The 18,861-nt window shown below is 38.8% G+C and overlaps 1 protein-coding gene across 1 annotated transcript in view; it reads left to right on the top strand.

Moving 5' to 3' along the window:
* The window catches only part of LOC149216302 (uncharacterized), an 85,039-nt gene extending 66,411 nt beyond the window's left edge, over positions 1–18,628 (top strand). The window contains exon 5 of the mRNA XM_089389902.1: positions 18,277–18,628. Coding sequence (XP_089246028.1) covers positions 18,277–18,628 — 352 coding nt within the window. The remainder of the gene's footprint in view (positions 1–18,276) is intronic.
* The last annotated feature ends 233 nt before the right edge of the window (positions 18,629–18,861 follow it).

Genomic DNA, 18,861 nt, shown 5'->3' with positions numbered 1-18,861 from the left:
AATCCACTGATGAATCTCTGAATATTAGCCTTCTCACCCTTGAGATATGGCACATACCTCAGCAACTCCAAGAATTTGCTAGTGTACTCATCATCTGTCATATAACTCATATGTAGCTCATAAAACTCCTTAGCTCTATCATCGTAGTCCTCTCCAATAAGTACTTATTCTTGAACATCCTCTCCAAATCATCACAAATCAAGTCTTGTTCCCGAATTCACTTTACATTCTTCATATATTCCCACCAAATGTTTGCTTTCCCTTTATGACCGAAGGTGGTTATCTTGTCTTTCATGTTCTCTGAGTAGCTACGAAATATGAATAATTTCTTCATTCCAAGAAACCATGCCTCTACATATTTTGCCTTCTTCATCTCTCCATCAAATGTAGGAGGCTTCACATTCTTACACTCCTTAGGTAAATACTCCCTCCTCCTATAAGGATGATGACGGTGATGACTATAATGATGTCTCCTAGATGAGGAAATATAATGATGCCCATACATACTAGTCCTCCTGTCAATTTTATCCAGTGATCTGCCACCTCTAACTATGTCCCCTCTAGCCAACCTGTATCTGGACCGAGATATGCTACCATAGGCTCCATTAGTTTTCTCTTCATACTCTTGACTAACTATTGGTTGTCCCTGTCTCTGTAACCTTGACAAGCTCTGAAGGATTGTTGCATTAACCTCTACCTACTTCTCCTGATCCATTGCAAGTATTTATTGAGCCTCCACTAACATTTCATTGTCTGCTTTGCAACTTTTGATATCTATGCTCAAGCTCCTCAATGTATCTACTATACCAGGAGAATACTCTTCTCCTTGTTGCCGAATTGATCTATAGGGGGAGTCACATGAACTATAGTATACCATTTTTCTTGTCATCTTGAATTATCTTCTTCCTGCACGTATACCATGTCAGATAAACCAAATAGATACCAAAACTAAATCCATACGTTAGTGATGTTAAGGGGAGGCTTATCTCATCTACAAAATTAGTCCACATTTGCATGTACATGTATAATCATAAACATATCTGTGTAATAATATAACATCATGCATGATCATATCAACGGTATGCCGTGATCCGATGCATGATTACCATAACCTTGAAAACATCAGACTTACCCAAAGAGAGTGAAACCATACTCTGATACCACCATGTGGTATCATATATGACCCAAGGAGAGCAAAACCCACTTTGCTACCACCCTGTAATGTGCCTCTTCTCACATCTACCCAATTTCACCGGCTTACTTGGGGTAAACATGAGATGACAGGTTACTATGCTATGACTCAACCTCCTATATGAAATTAAGGAAATGGAGTTGACACAACTAGACCTTACTGACTTCCCTCAAGTGCAACAAGACCCTCAGGAGTAACCCAACCCCTCCAGGTGTCCAATCCCTTAGACAACTTACGTTTTCCTTGACCTAGAGCCCCATTCTCTCCCTTTCCAAGGCCTCCATGTGACTATGGGTTCCCAGTTGCTCCCATAGGCCTGCATTAGTGCGACTGTGGCATTTTTTTGCTAGTGATGTGCTAGCGACTACGAGAATTAAGGCTATTATCAGAGTTGGGGCTTAGCCTCTACCCAAAAAATAATGAAACTTCTAGAAATCATAAAAGACATGAAGACAATGCTTGTAAACCAAAACGGGAACGAGGAATTGACCTAACCATCCCCAATCGGGGCTGACATTCAGTCAAACACTTGGTAGATATACAACCTACAGGTCATGAATGCAAGCTTGAACATAAGGGACTGAAAACTTATATGAGGTTTAACAACAAGGGTATCTACCTTCTCTCATTAGTTGTCTTAACACCAATTAGGTATCTCATTCATTATTTATTCAGTTATAACTAAAAACTTGAATAAAGCCATGACTAATATTTTTCCTAAAACCATGCTTATAACCAGCATATAACCAGATAAATAACCATAAGAGAACAAAAATTAAAGCTACATGATAAATAGTACATTTCCTTACAAAAAAGTAAGAGAAATTTAGCTTTTATTGACTATAGGTAAACACCAACCGGGTTCGGGACTTCCACGTTCCATCCGACCATAGGTTTGCTGAAATAGATCTTTCTTTTAGCTAGTTACCCCCATGCCACATTCCAACCATGAATGTGGGATCTCATGGGATAAACCAATCCATAGACAACCAAGGGAATACCTAGAGGTTTAACCACCTCCAACCTCGCCATAACGTGATAAAAAATAAATCGATATTGAGATCACAAAATGATCCGATCTTGGATGCCTCAAAATTTATTCACAATCCTTGAGGAATTTTCCTATATCCACCCTCGGGTTTTACCGTGTATCCCGTTGTTACTGGTTAAGGCATTCCTAGGTCTTTGGGAGTTTCCTGAGACGACCTCACCCCAAATTCCAAAATGATCTAACAATAGAAGGCTCAAATCGATAAAGAATCCCATCACACCATGGCTATCTGGAAATGGCAAGGCTAGGCAAAAAACCATTGTCAAAACCCGACAAAATTCATGCCCATGGCATCAAAAGAAGAAAATACCAACATGCACATACCATGCTTGTCAAAACCAGCTAGGAAATCACACATGCAATCTATTACCTGCAAGTATTCCTAGTAAATCTGCTTGCTCCTTGCCTTCCTTTTCTATCCTTGTCCTTCTTTTCTTTTCCTTTCATTTCCTTGCTTTCTTACTTTCTTTCTCCTCTTTGAGACAAATTATAAGACTAAACTGATAAAAGGATAAAACTGACAAAACCCATGAATTGATCCTCAAAAGCCTTTTATTAATGAGGCCTCTATTCTCTTCAATTTTCCATTATTTTACTCCCCACATGCAACCTATGACCTTTCACTGTGATTTTCTCCTAATTTCCATTATTTTCATAAACAATATGCCAAAAATACCATTTTGACTTTCCAATGCCTTATTCATTACCTTTGTTAATTTCCCTTTAGCCATAAAACACAACAAGTGATGCCCACTAGGATATTTTTCCCAATATTTAGCTTGGACTAAGTGTCTCCCTCCAGTGGTCTTATTTTACCTTTATTAACTTTTATTACATGAAATTTTAACCCGAGGTTGTTACACATGCTCAAAAATAGGCTTCCTAGCAAGCGTGATTCACAATAAATTTCTATATGTTCATGTTCGTTTGAATATCTTATTATGGTTCCTCAAAATCCTTTTGGTCTTATCGTCGAGTTGGCTAATGTGGAATTCCTTAAGGCCCACCTTCCAACAGATCTTGTCCCATCGACTTCAATGTAGGTTTTAACCTTGTATAGAAATTACATGCAAACAAATTCTTAAAAATAGAAAATATACAATGGAGAGAAACACAAAACAAATACACAGAGATTTTCCCCTAGATCCAAAAACTGGGACTATCAGATTTATTTTTCATTATATTCCTTTCAATTTTACAACACATATATATACATGTTGAAAAATTCATAAACCCTAATCCATTAACCTTGGATTATAACATAACTATAGTTCCCTTGACCAGATCTGCAAAATACCATGGAAGGAAAACCATCATGCCCAAAACCATGTATGAAACCCATAGGTAGGTCCACCCACCTAATATAGGGTCCAAATAAAAAAAAAATCCCAGAGTGCTACCCTAGACCCTGAAGAGGGGGGCTATCATCCCCCCTCAAACCCCCTGACAGCGGTGGTTGGAACCCCCTCTCTAACCCCCCGCTTCGTGCATGGGGCTATTCGTGGAAGTAGTATAACACACACCCAACATTCTCTCACTTGTTGTTTTCTTTCCACACAAGGGGTCACAAGAGAGCTTAGTCATTGGTACAACCCTACAAGACCCATTGTTTCTCTATACCAAGAAAACTTCTCAATTCTCACAGACTTCATCAATGCATCTGCAACATTCTTCAAAGTGTCCAACTTTACCAACAACACCTTTTTGTCCTCAACCATATCCCTCAAAAAGTGATACCAAACATCAATGTGCTTTGTATTTGAATGATAAGCATTGTTTTTTGCCAAGAAAATTACAATTTATCTATGACATTTTACCTTTATATCTCATTGTACTAACCCCATACTTGAACACAATCTTTGGAACCAAACTACTTCCTTTCTTGCATGAGTGGCTGCCATGTAGTTAGCCTTTGTAGTTGAAAGTTCCACTACAAACTATCTTTGGCTCATCCAACTGATTACACCTCCAAATAGGTTAAACACATACCCACTAGTAGATCTTCTCTGATCCAAACATCCATCCTAATCTGCATCAACAAAGCCACGAATGTCCAAAACTTTGTCCAATCTTGGTCTTCCTTGGTAGCACAAACCATAATCACTAATGCCATGCAAATATCTAAAAACTGTCTTCATTGTTTTCCAATGCTCCTTCCTTTGTTTTGACATAAATTTGCTCAATACTCCCACTGCATGTACAATGTTTGGTCTAGTACATACCATTGCATACATCATGCTACCAACTGCACTTGCGTATGGAACATGGTACATGTCCTCCTCCTCTTCTTGCGTCTTGGGACACTATTCAACAGATAAATTTACACCTACACGAATAGGAACCTTCACTGGTTTACTATCCTTTCCTTCATATTAAACCTCTGTAGTATTGTCTCGACATAATTCCTCTAGTTTAACCAGAGCTTCCTCTTTACCTGATCTTGTTTAATTTCCATGCCCAAAATATAGTTTGCAACACCAAGATCTTTCATGTTGAATCTGGAGGACAATTGGGTCTTCAAATCTTGGATAATTTCTTTGTTATTTCTAATCAGCAACATATCATCCACATACAAGACCAAATAAATAACATGGTCACCAGTTAATTTAAAATTCACATAGTGATCTGCTTCACTTCTAGTGAAGCCAAGTCCTTGTATATACGTATCAAATCTTTGATACCACATCCTTGGTGACTATTTTAACCACTACAAGAAAAAAGGTCACTGGTAAGGGTCATGCCTGTGATGGACCTTTAAGGTCCATCACCAATGTCACATATGGTGATAGTGTTTAAAAAGGCATTGTTGTAAGTGTATATAGTGATGGTCCTTTAAGGTTTGTCACCAAATCCATTTTCAATGACACTTTTGGTGAGGGTCGTTAAAGGCCTGTCACTAATTCTCTCTTTGGTGAAACTTTTGGTTGGGGTCGTTAAAGGCCATCACTATTTCTCTCTTTGGTTACACTTCTAGTGACAATATTTTATTGACCCTCACCAATGCTATTTTTGGTTACTTTTGGTGATGGTTAAAAAATGTTCGTTATCATTGATCATTCTAATGAGTTTTTGATGACACTATGCACTTGTTACTATTTTTTTTGTCAAAAGATAATGATTTAAGACAATTGTTGCGGAGTCCTTTTCATTATATGTCCAAGGCCATAGTGGTTAAAGTAAGTCAATTTGTTAAGAAGTAATTAGTGCGTATCATTTACCTCAAGTAATAAGAATATATTTTTCCTATGAGTCAACACATGATTCATCTCTATTAGGTTTATTATCTAGCAAATTCCCTTTAGATAAAGTTCCACTAGTGTGTGTAGAAACTGCTTTATTTATTACATAATCAAGCTCTATCATTTATATTAATGAGAGAGACCTAGCACTCCTCAACACTCATGGCACACCTTAATATGCTTTGGCACACACTAACATTCCTTGGCACCTTGCATGTCTTGGAACATCTTTGTACCTGGAACATCTTTATACCTAGAACATCTTACGATGAGTAGGACAATCAATCCCATGATGGCATGCCCTATCTTACAATGTTCATTTCCTTGCATTTTAGCTTGGTTATTCCTTTTGTTTCCTTGAAACTCCTTGATGCGTATTGGCATACTCTGGTACCCTGCACATCCTAGCATGTCTTGGTACTATTTGGCACATGTTAGCACACCCCAGAACTACCTAGCACATTCTAGCACTTCTTAACATGCCTTGATATTCCTTGGCATGCCTTATGGGTGCTTAACATACCTTGTCACCCCCTTCTTGGCATGCCAGCTAACACTCATTGACACTCCCTAACACACCCTCATATTCATTCGCTTCCATGCATTTTGACCTAATGCTCCCTTGTGTTGTCCTAGTACTCCTAACACTCCTTAGCATGCATTGGCACTCTCTAGCACACCTTAGCACTCTTCGACATGATTTTCCACTTCATAGCATGCATCACACTCCCTGACACACATTGGCACTTGGCACGTGTTGGCACTTGGAAAGTCTTAGCATGTTTGGCATGCATTGAGATGACTTGGTATGCTTTGGCATGGTTTAATATTAAAGTTATTTGAGATCAATTATTGGAAAGTAGATGATAAGCAACGAAGGAATATTTGACACTTAGAATGCACTGACACTTAGCACTTGGCACCTATTGGCACCCAGTGTTGGTGTGCCTAGCATGCCCCTCATGGAAAAGGTAAATTGATGACTTATTAACCCTGTTACGCGTTCATTTCCTTGTATTTTAACTTGTTTCTCCCTTTTTTTTTTCCTTGACAGTCCCTGGCATGCATTGTCACACCCTTGCACATCTTAGCATGTCTTAGCACTTGGAAAATCTTAGCTTTTTTGACATGCCTTTGCACTATCTGGCACATGTTAGAATGCCCTAGAATTCCCTAACACACCTTGGAAGTCATGCCCTCATAGTTAACATTACAATTTTCCATGACTTGGGAACCTTACATTCCGTAGAACACCTTGGCACTCCCTAGTTGTCACGCCCTCATAGATAGCCTTACTTTTTTTGCAACTTGGGAACCCAACCAATTCATTAGAAAAACAATATTGTGCCCAACCCAAAGTCTCGATTTCTTTGAAATTTCTTTGTCCATGCCTTATCACAACCATAAGATTTCCTCTTGCAAGTCCTATTCTGAACTTCTCCTAAAACAATTCATCCTTGGGACACCTGGAATTCACTGACACTCCTTAGCACACACTCTTATTTGTTCATTTCCAAGAATTTTGACCTAGTTCTCCCTTGTGTTCCCCTGACACTCCCTAACACTCCTTAGCATCCATTGACATTGTTTTCCATGTGTTAGCACACCTTTTCATTCCTTGGCATGCCCTGGCACTCCTTAGCTATCATGCACTCACAACTACCCTTATTTTTTTTAGACTTTGAAACCCAACCAAGTCCTTCCTTGAATACAAGAAGTTAACCAAGTTATAGTTACAACAACCAGATTATGCCTTGTTCACCTAAGAACTGCCTATAACACATATTATGCTACTCATGTCCAATCTCAACTCATCCCACTTAACAAGCTACCAAGTCAAGGCTCACATCCAAGCATCGCCATAAAACAACTAAGCAACACAGTTTACATCTTGACATGCCATAAAACCTGACACATCCAACAATCCCTTATCACTATGTGGCACGTGTTAGCATCCCTTGCATTTCTTGGCATGCTTTTCACTCCCTAGCACACCCTAGCACTCTCTAACATGCCCTGGCACTCTAGCATGCCTTGGAATTGCCTAGCATATAACCTTGTCACTCCCTCAGAACAAAATGAATTCATTGACACTCCCTATCACACACTCTTATCTGTTCATTTCCATGCATTTTGAACTAGTTCTCCATTGTGTTTCTATTGCACTCCCTAACATTTGTTGGCACACATTGACACACGCTGGCACCTGACACATCTTGCCATGTTTCCCTGTAAATCTAGCATTCCTTGGAACTACCTAACATATCTTGTCACTGCCTCGTTACCACACCTAGAACTCACTAACACTCCCTGTCACACACTCTTATTCATTCATTTCCATGTATTTGAAACTAGTGATCCCTTTTTTTTCCTTGGCACTCCATAACAGTCCCTGGCATGCATTGGCACACTCTAGCACCTGGCACATCTTGGCATGTTTCCCTGGCCTCTAGCATGCCTTAGAACTGCCTACCATACCTTGCTACTCCCTCAGCACACTTGTAACTCATTGACACTTCCTGTCACAAACTCTTATTTGTTCATTTTCATGCATTAATTTGACCTAGTGCTCCCTTATGTTTCCATGGAACTCCCTAACACTTCCTAGCATATGTTGACACACCCTCTCACCTGTCACATCTTGGATGCATGTCACCCTAACATTCTAGCATGACTTAGTGTAGCCTAGCATACCATGTCACTCTCTCCATATCACACTTGGAACTCACTAACACTCCTTGTCACACACTCTTATTCATTCATTTCCATGCATTTTGACCTAGTTATCCCTTATGTTTCCCTAACACTCCTTAACATGCATTGGCACACCTTGGCACTTGTCACATATTGTTATGCTTCCCTATAACTCTAACATGTTGTGGTAGAACATAGAATACCTTGCCACTCCCTCCTTAGCACACCCTGAACTCGATAACACTTCATTTCCATTCATTTGAAACTTGTGTTCCCTTGTGTTTCCTTGGCACTTAGCCCTAACACTCCCTAGCATGCATTCGTCCCAAACCTTGGCACCTGACACATGGCATGCCTGAGTAGTTGGCTTGTCTTAGCATGCCTAACATGGCTTAGAATTTTCTAACACGTGTTAGTACTTCCTGGAATTCCTTGTCACACCTTGGCATTCCCTAATTGTCATGCCCTCATAGATAATTTTACTATTTTTGCGACTTGGGAACCTAATTAAATCATTGGAAAAATAGTGTTGTGCCAAACCCAAAGTCTCCCTTTATCTAAAACTTCTTTGAACAACCCCTTATAATTATAACCATATGCTTTCCTCCTAAAATTCCTATTCTGACCTTCTCCTAACACAATTTGTCCTTGAGACACCTGGAATTCATTAACACTCCTTGGCACACACACTTATTTGTTCATTTCCATGTATTTTGACCTAGTTCTCCCTTGTGATACCCTAACACTCCTTAACATTACTCAACATGCATTGGTAATGTTTGACATGTGTTAGCATGCCTTTTCATTCCTTGGCACACCCTAACACTCTTTAGCTATAATGCCCTCACAACTACCCTTACTTTTTTTGGGACTTGGGAACCCAACCAAGTTTTGCCTCGATTACAACAACTTGACCGAGTTATAGTTACTAAACTATTGTAACGGCTACAACCACCCTCCAAAATTTTTCCTTAGCTTCATTTTGGAGCCTCCCTACCAACCATCTGAGCAACATGTCTTGCACTGTTAAGTACATGAGCTTCATTGGTTTTCTAGCAGCTTGCCAGCCTGTGCATGATAGCTTGCTTCATTCCCCTCGTAGGTTACTTCGCTGAACTTGGTCCAGTTGCTAGCTGAGTAGCTCCCTTAGGAAATTGCACAATTTTGGAGGGGAACCAGTCTTCCCTCTAGAAATTGAACAAATCTAACTGACAGCCTGCTGGGCTCAGAAATTGTGCAATCCTGTCAAGCAACCTTCCTCTGGAAAATTGTGCAATCTGGCCTAACAGTGAAGCTCAAGCTAGAAATTTCACAATATTAGGTAGTAGTCAACTTCTCCTCCTAGAAATTGTGCAATCCCTCTGGATAGCCAGTCTAGTGTCCTCCTAGAAATTGTGCAATCCCTCTGGATAGCCAGTCTAGTGTCCTCCTAGAAATTGTGCAAAAATCTCCCTCAGTAAAGCGGTCTGTTACATGTGCCTTCAGGTTGACCGGTTCCACTCGGGACCGAGAAAACTTGACTTACATGCATTTCTTGCTTTTTCTTGAAATAGCAAAAAGAAACATGCAAAAATCATCCCTAGATTTTAAGGAGCTATTTTTAGCAGTTGGAGGTTACATGCAAAGATTGTTTTTGAAACTTTCCTCCAAGTGTCGCTTTTTCCTAGATTTGTGGCATGTGCGTCATCAGCCTCAAACTTATTTATTCGATGCTTCAGATCTCATTCTTCCCATCGATCTTGGAGCTCTGACATCCCACATCACATCCAAGAATCTTCGACACATCCAACTCAACTATTTCTGGGTAAGTCCGCTTAACTTGTCTTTTGCAGCATTTCTGTCGCTTTTTGTGTTTTGGCTTGTGTGAGTGTTGTCTACTTGATTTCTGTGAACGCTTGCTGTCATTTGCATGCATGTTAGCATGTACAAGAACCATTTTATTTTTCGTTAGCATCTCACTGCTGTCGCATGCATGACACTGTTTTGCACGAATGGTCGCTGATTCGGCGACTCATTTCACACACATGCATGTTGTTCCATTTTCTGAATCTTTCATTCACTATTTACATGCATGATCATTCACCTCTGCTTACACTCAGTTTCACCATGCATTCACATCTTCATTTGATTTTAGTTGCCCGTCAGCAGGTCTGGGGAACCTTGGCCCAGACTCTACCTCACCAAGACAACATTGCACAATTTTGGGAGGGAAGGCTTTGACTTCCTCCTAGAAAATGCACAATTCTAGCCAGTGACTGCCCTCTAGTCTTGCCTTGCAAAATTCTGAGAGGCAGTGACTGTTGGCCCAGAAAATTGCACAATGCAGTCTTGTTGTGGTAAAGCACAACCCCCCCATCTTTTTTATTTATGACTCAAACAATGGGGACCCTTTCTATAAATTTTTTGCTAAGAATCTTTTATGATTTTCATTTAAGTTAATTGTTTAACAATTTTATCAATATATATATATATATATATATATATATATATATTTTATTTTTTTTTATTTTTTATCTTCGTCAAATTTATGTTTTGATTGTTTCATTGAATCCGAATTTTCACAAGCTTTCCATCAATACTTGTTTCGACTCATTTGGTCAACTGGTTTGTAAATGACACTCCTTTGAAGTTTGATCGTTTTCTCGCGTGGACTAAAAATGTAAATAGTTGTAAAATATTTCAATTTTTGTAACTAATTAAGTTCAATAGTCATTCATTGTAAATATTGAATTTTAGTTAAATTTTATTAATTTTTCATTTTTCACTAACGGTCCTACAAAATGACCTAGCTAAATCATACAACAGATGAAATCATGTTTCAAAATCTTGGTAATTTACTCCAATTTATTATTTTAAAACAAATTGCCAAGACCAGATTCTCAAAATTGCAAAATGGCTATAGTTCAATTTGTAGGATTAATAATTCACGCGAGCCCCACTCATCTTCATTAATTTAATAGCCCCGAGACCCAGATCACAAAAAAAAATCATATTGCAAAAATTTCTCGCAAAAAAAAATAAAATTCCCGCAAAATACTTCTCGCAAAATCTTCTCGCATTAATTTCAAAATCCTTAAGAATTCAAAACACAGAAGTGTGATAGGCTGATGCAATAATTACGAATTATTTTGTTTTGTTTGGAATTTGTTTTAAAATGATAAAAAAATTTCATGCGATGTGATATTGCGATATTGCATATCGTATATCACATATCGCAATTTTGTTAAGCTCAATTTAAAACATCATTGGATTTGCGATTGGCGAAAATGTGATGGGTACAAAAATTATAGTATAAAATTTTCGGTTTACTCTTTATTCCTACAATACTCCACCCTCACATCACTTATAAGACTTGTAGTTTAAAATTTGTTTTAATATAATATAATATTATTATTATAATATTTATATATTAATTATAATTTTTATATAATACAATTATAATATTAATGTAATATTATTTTAGTAAATCATTAAATTAATTTTTTATATCAATTAATTTCTGTAAAGAATCAATAATTAATTTAGTTTAATTTTTTATTGTAATTAAATTGTATATTTAATTAATAAAACAATCAATTAACAGTTAAATTAGAATTAGATTTTAATTCTATTTTTAATTAAATTCATAAAATAATTTAGATTATCACTATTGCAATTAATTATAATTAATTAGATAAATAACTATAATCTAATTTAGGATTAAAATTTACTTAAAAAGCATTGATTTTTAGCCTAGGCAATAGAATTTCCAGAATTCTGCCACATTTGACTCATTAATTGCGGAGGCTCATAGATTGAATGTTAATTGGCCAAATGAGGACCAGGATGGCTCATTGGAAAGATAAAATCATAGAGAACATTTTTGATATGGTTTCATTAACATATTTGATCATTTATTGGGTCTAAAATCAAGCAAAAGATTAGACTATGAATTTTTAATAAAACTAATTTTCCGGAGTTTTATTTTTTGCATTTTCATTTGTCTAGGCCTCTTTTGAATGCAAATCCATTCGTCAATGATATCCTTGGCCAATTGAATTATCACAGGAATTAATAGAAATATTGGATTTATTTTTCAATTATTTCTTTAATTGAATTTGATTAGATTTGTTTTAAATCCATATTTGGCATTTTGATTTTATTTTTATATTTTAATTTTGTTTTGATTTGTTTTTACAATAAAACAGTTGAAAATATGAGGAGAACAAGATCTCAATAAATGAGAATGCTCCAACAATTGAAGAATTGAATTTTGAGCAAATGAAAATTGATTGAGCAAATCTCTTCTTCAACAAACTTTCTTGTTAAGAATTCCTTTACAAATATTATAAATAGTAGATTGCAAAATGTAATAAGGGCTTCTCTCCTCTGCAATTCTAAAAGCACTTCTGTAATAGGGATTAGAGTTGTAGGTGGGAGGACAGGAATCTCAGATCTGGAGATTATTGAGATTTTTCTTTTACATTCTGAGTTATGTATAATGAGTATATTTTTCAATATTGTAGCTCTAGTTTTGAAAGCAGAAGCTCAGGCACTGTAAAACACTGTTGGAGACTGGAGCTAGAGAATGGATTCAATAAAATTGGTATTTCGAATACTATTATTTTAAATACTTGTTTCATTTTATGATGACAGGAATGTGTCAATTTACTTCCATGTTTGTGCACTTTTGTCGATATGGGTAATTTGTCTCAATTTTATGTTATTATGTATCTCTACTCTTATGGATTAAATTCTGATTTATGAGTAACTATTTACTCAAAAATCTGTCTTATAAAATTGATTTATTGAATAGTGATATGTTGTGAACTTCTTCCACATATTATTATTTAATTATTCAAGTTATTGATTAAATGATCAATATCATTTTGCGAACTTCTTCCTGAGTGTTGTTGATTGATTATTTTAGTTAAGAGGTCTCAATAGGATGTGTTTCAGTATTCATAATGTTAGTTAATTGAACTACTTCATTAGCTTGATATTCATTATAAACCAAACATATTTAAGTCCCAATTATTTAAAATTATCTTGCTCTTAATTGGGTTAGATTTATATCTGCCTAATTGAGATAGGATTAAGATAGTTCCTTTTGCTTGCATCTTAGAATAAGTTTGTATTTAGATTAATTTCTACATTCTTTTAAGTCCTCTTCCCAAAGAGGCAAACTTTAGTAGTGGCTTGGCTGAGCCCCAAATCAGCTTAAGGATCAATTTGTTGCCCGATCAGCAAGAGCGTTGATCCTATGTCTCTTCTCCATTGATGAATGAAAGTCATATTTTAAATCTATTAGAGATTGAGAGAAGGTAACTGGACCTAGTTGAACCAGTGAGAACCACCATTCCAAATAGAAAAGGAGCTACTTTAAGGTCCAGACTAGGTGGTCATGCCCCATGTTGTTGTAATGAATTTCGAGGCTTCAAAAAGTCCCTAGGCCTGCATCACTTGCTAGCTAAAATTGCGCATTGCACAATCTCAGCACCCAACATGCCAGTCTGGATTACGCATTGCACAATTCTAGCAGTCAACCAGCCTCTCGATAGTCTGGACTACCTTTTGCACAGTTCTAGTAGTCAATATCCTAGCCTCCCAGTGAAAATTGTGCAATCCTTGCCAGTCAGTCCCCGGGTATGTTGCATGTCATCCCCCAAGTTTGCTTTGGTTTTTATTGACATATTTCTTGCCATGCGTGTTGCCATGCCTCTAGATATAGCAGGTGTTTGTCCATCTATGAGTAGTTCAAGATCAATTACCTCCAAGAGAGCAGGGTCAAAGGACACCGATGGAAGTGCAATTGGAGCAGTAGTTGAGTGAGTGTCTATGAGTTTTCTGATCTATGAAGACACCAAGCTGATCGTAGAAAAAGATATCAAGATGAAATGGTAAGAGGTCAATGATGCATTCTCAGGCACATTTGGGGAATATCTTGAATACCACCAAGTCCATGTGAACATTCACAAGTTTGGCTTGTACCGGATTGCATGTAGGTATCCCACATTCCCATGTTTGGACATGATACATTGGATCATCTCATACACTGATCCCGAGATGATGCCATTGAGCATTGTCAGCGGGACAAAGATTGTTATGTTTAGGGCACATGATTATCAGCAGATGTATCACTTGCTGAAGCCAATGATCACCATGGAGACACCCTTCAGCATACCCAGCAGCAATGCCAACTCCAAAGATATCTTGAAGAATTAGGTGAAGGAGCTAGCCAAATTTAGGATGACACCCAACCAGGTTTACAAGACAAAGACACTACGGAAGGCGTATTAATACTTGGTCATATTTCCATGTCACATGTATGGCTAAGAGAGCACAGAGACCTTCCCGTAGAGTTTGGTGATCGTGTTGGACCAACTGGCTAGTGAAGGAAAAACATGCAACTGGACCAACATTTTGGCTCATAGGCTGAAGGAATAGGTAACAGGAGCTTGCCAGCCACCCAAAGGTCAACAAGTAGAAATATACATGTCCTTCTACATCTTGGATGCAATCTATGCTCGTCAGGAGTTCCCAGGCATGATGTGGGCATGGACATCGATGGAAACCTCTGTGAATACTTATTGTAAATTGTTTTCCAAATGTATCTTTAGAGGAGTTATCACACAATTGTCAGATCATTTTGTCACTCTGGTGTACAAGATGATATTTGAGAAGGATCCACCTTGCATGTCAAAGGCAATAATGGAGGCATTGATCCACATAGCAGATTGGTATGCCTCACCGTCTGACACCTTCATACGGATGTATAGCACGGAGAAGCCTCCACATGTTTTGCTGAAGTTTGCCATGGAAAAGCTTGTCATTCAAGAAGTGTCATACCACATCTCAGAAAGACTATCAACTAGGTTACACCGAAAGAAGGAGGCACCTTGGCCCACTCTTCCGTTGTAGATCGAGTTGTACGAGATACAAAATCTCAAGCATGTTGATGTCGGTATAGAAGAGGTCAAGAATTATCCTTTCGACACCCGAAGCTATAATCTGTATGACCTGCATTGTTTGGTGAAGGATCACTGCATGAGAGTACAGTTTTTGTGGATCCACGGGGCATGTGATTGGGCAAAGGAAGACCCATGGAGATATTTTTATATCTTTTCTAGGCCCAATGAGCTGGTTGGCATCGCTGTAGAATGGTTAGCGAAGCAACATCCAGGAGAGAACTAGCAGCAACAGAGGTAATCATACGATGCGCGACAAAGGAAAGAGAAATATTGTCGATAACATGGAGGCAGAAAAAGCTGAAAGTTCAGAGAATATCCACTTGTGGAGAAAGAAACTTTGGAAATGGAGGTGAAGAGGTAACAACGCGACAGGAAGACTGCGCAAAGGCAGAGAGAAAAATAGATCAGGATGGAGGAAACAGTGAAGGAGTTGCATGAGTTGAAGGAGCAACTTCGAAAGGAACAGGAGCTGTGTAGACATGAGAAGCAAGCGAAACAAGAACATGTACAACAAGGTGTGCAACATGTATATACAAATGAAACTGTGCCCATATGGGTAATAGAATCATCTGAACAGCTGGCACAAAGCAGATAGGGTGAGCAGTTGCAGGAGAAGGACTTTGATCAAGAGATTGAACAAGAACTTGAGTAGATGGATACAGATATGGAGTAGAAAGACTTAGAGCAAGACATCGACCTCATGCCTTACCACCAAGAGGTCGACCCACCAGCTTCACCGGATCTGGAAGCAAAGAAAGTCCTGAGCGACCAAGGAGACAATAAGATCCTTGGAGACAATCCAGAAGGGAAGATGCACAGCATATCATTCGACAAGCCACAACATAGAGTTGTGCAATCGCGCCGAGTGTCTACTCCATATTATCACACGTCTCCTATGTAGTTTGAGGAACGAGTGATTGTGTCTGACGTGCCCAAGCATCCAGCAACATTAGCCGATGCTACTAGAGCATATGTCGAAGCCACTAGCTCGAGTGTTCACTTCTTGATAGCAAAGAATGAGCGAATGGCTAAAGAGTTACAAATGGCCAAGCAGGGAGGAGAACTAGTTACAACATCTGCTCGAGCAGAGTTGAAAAAGGCAATATTGTATGAAGTATCCTCCCTTGAGATAGTCATGTGGGCATTGTATTCCAAGTTTGGTACAATGCATAAGGTAGTTGTCCATATCAACGGTTGGTGGCAACGATGTGCTAGGAGATCACATATCTTATCAAATGTGCATACTGTTGTTGACTTCATGCAAACATGGACAATGAGATACAAGGGAGCTCTGTTACACTTTCCCAAGATGATGAAGCCCAAAGTGTTTGTTATAGACATATTTGGGCACTGCAACCCCAATCTTATATGTCCATAAACCAAGGGCTTATAAGTCCCTAAAAGTGTTGTTTCATACCTTAAAGGAGCAAGGTCAGCTGATTACATCATATCCCAGAAGTTCTCCATGAAAAACTGCTCAGAACTGGTCAAAACTGGACCATACAGACTGCTCAGTGCTAAGGGTGCGATGCATCTCACCTGCCACATGCAAAAAGTGCGATGCATACTAGAAAGCCCTTCTGTGGGGTGCAATGAGTGAGAGCGGACAAATGGCAGAAGCAGTTGGCTAGGTGGAAACCCAGAGAATCTTCTAGAAACTGCCCATTTGACACTTGCCTCTCTGAATTCGCCCAGGGATGAGTAAGTGATCATGAAATCTCCAAGAGGAATTGAGAACTATCAGAGAAATGACACTAATCAAAAACCCAGAAGCTGACTCACCCACGTGCAAACACCTATATATGGATCCCTCATCCTAGAGATCTAGGGGCTGGAATTTTGCATCTTGTAAGGAAGTGTTGTTGGTTTCTTTGTGGAACATCATAGTGTTGGGTGTTCTAAGCCTTTCGTGAGGTGAAGAAGGGCTTTCATGCTGGGAGGATGACGCTGGGTCAAATCAAAGGGTTGTAATCCTCTCTTCTACTCTTTCTATCAATAAAGCTATTTGAGTTTTCCTCCACATTCTTGTATGTCTAAGTTGATATATGCATTTTTTTGGTCAATATATATCTGGTCCTATATTGTTTATGGTTGTAGATCTCTATGCTTTGATGGTTTTATGCTGCTTTGACTCTACAGGTGTTCTTTGAAGCAGGACAAGCAAGGAAGGAGCGGCAAAGATCTGTCAGAGGGGAGAGGAAACAAGCAAGGAGCCAAGCGAAAGACTGAGGTTGGTACTCTCTGCTACTCTCTCATCTACTTCTCATAAAGGAAAATGCAAGTAACTTTATTTTGTTTTTTTCTAAGATAACTACCCGTCTTAGTGGGACTAGAAGCTCTGCATGGACACTAGTTTTCCTGATAACAAAATGGTGACTCCACTGGGGAGCGAATAGCTTGTTTTCTTATTTCTAGTTTGTTTACTTTATAAACTACAGACGGAGCCTGAAGTTATGCCAGCTAGCCTTCGAGCTTCTTTTGCTATGCAACTACAAAGTAGATAAACATTGCTTCAGTCAATCTCTAGGCTAGTTTATGAATTAAATATCTGACTTGCAAACATCCTAATTGCCTTGGTGGTGGCTCAAGTAACATTATTAGATCAGCCCCTACACTTTGTATTTACTGACTATCATTAGCTTAGCTTAAATCCCTGAACTAAGCTGCAAACTGTGACCAAAAACCAAGTTAAAGTCTCGTCCCTGGACCATCGCACTATCTCCTTTTGACAGTCTGGATGCATTGCACCTCCCGTGTGCAGTAGGTGAGATGCATCCCTATTTCCCTGTGTTACAGGTGCGATGATCAGATAAGACTATTTCTGCCTCCAGATTTTGGTTTTTCTTCACTCTCTTCAGCTTTATTCAGGAGTTTTGCTGTCTGTGATCAGTATACCACTATTGAAACTCCCTTCCTTTGCATTCTTCAGCCTCCATTGTGCAAAGAATTGTGAATGTTTTTATGTATTTTTCATCATTTGTAGTTCTCCTTTACAAAAAAGTAGCTTAATCAAACTGTTTTCTTTTGATTTGGAAGTGTCGCAAGTGTCATTTTCAGTCAAAGAAAAGAATTCTACTCTTTTGATGGTCAATTACACTGCTTTTTTTTTTATCGTTAAAACTATGCTATTTCTATTATTTACATTAACAGGAGAGAACAGTTACAGCCAGGAGTACATGTCGCCAGAGGCCAGGGATGGCACTCTGGATTGATAATGCTCACAAAAAACTACCCGCGCAGGGGCATCCTCATCGTTACTGAACGCCCACACAGGGGCAACACCATTGAGACCAAATACCCATGCAAGGGCACCATGACTGAGACTGGTAACCCACGCAGGGGCTGTAGAGCTTTGGAGAACAGAAAAAGCAAAATTATCTATCCCACGCAGGGGCAAGAGAGAGAAAAGGAAGTTTTTCATCAAAATCCCTCGCGAGGGCGTGGTCAAGCACAGAACTACGTAATTATCAAGCCAAACAGAGACATTCATGACATACATTGAGCACTTGTGATAAGAGTAACAATTCACAAAAAAACCTGAGCATTGTCTGAGGGCAGGAGCTTGGTTGAGCCGGCGCCTATTCATCCGAATCTTCCGGATAAACCCAGTACTCGCCTTCCGGGGGAGGTCCCCAATCAACCTTGGCCTTGCCTGAAGCGGGCGCTGGTTGAGACGCTGGTGGAGTGACTCCTGTCTCAGGTTGTGCCTCTGCCTTTTCCTCAGCTGCCCTGGAG

The sequence above is a fragment of the Pinus tabuliformis genome, chromosome 1_1, assembly GCF_031772625.1.
Source record: "Pinus tabuliformis cultivar Carrire ecotype Pingquan chromosome 1_1, CPIR1, whole genome shotgun sequence".
Classification (NCBI taxonomy): Eukaryota; Viridiplantae; Streptophyta; class Pinopsida; order Pinales; family Pinaceae; genus Pinus; species Pinus tabuliformis.
This window is presented reverse-complemented; position numbering and strand designations above follow the sequence as displayed.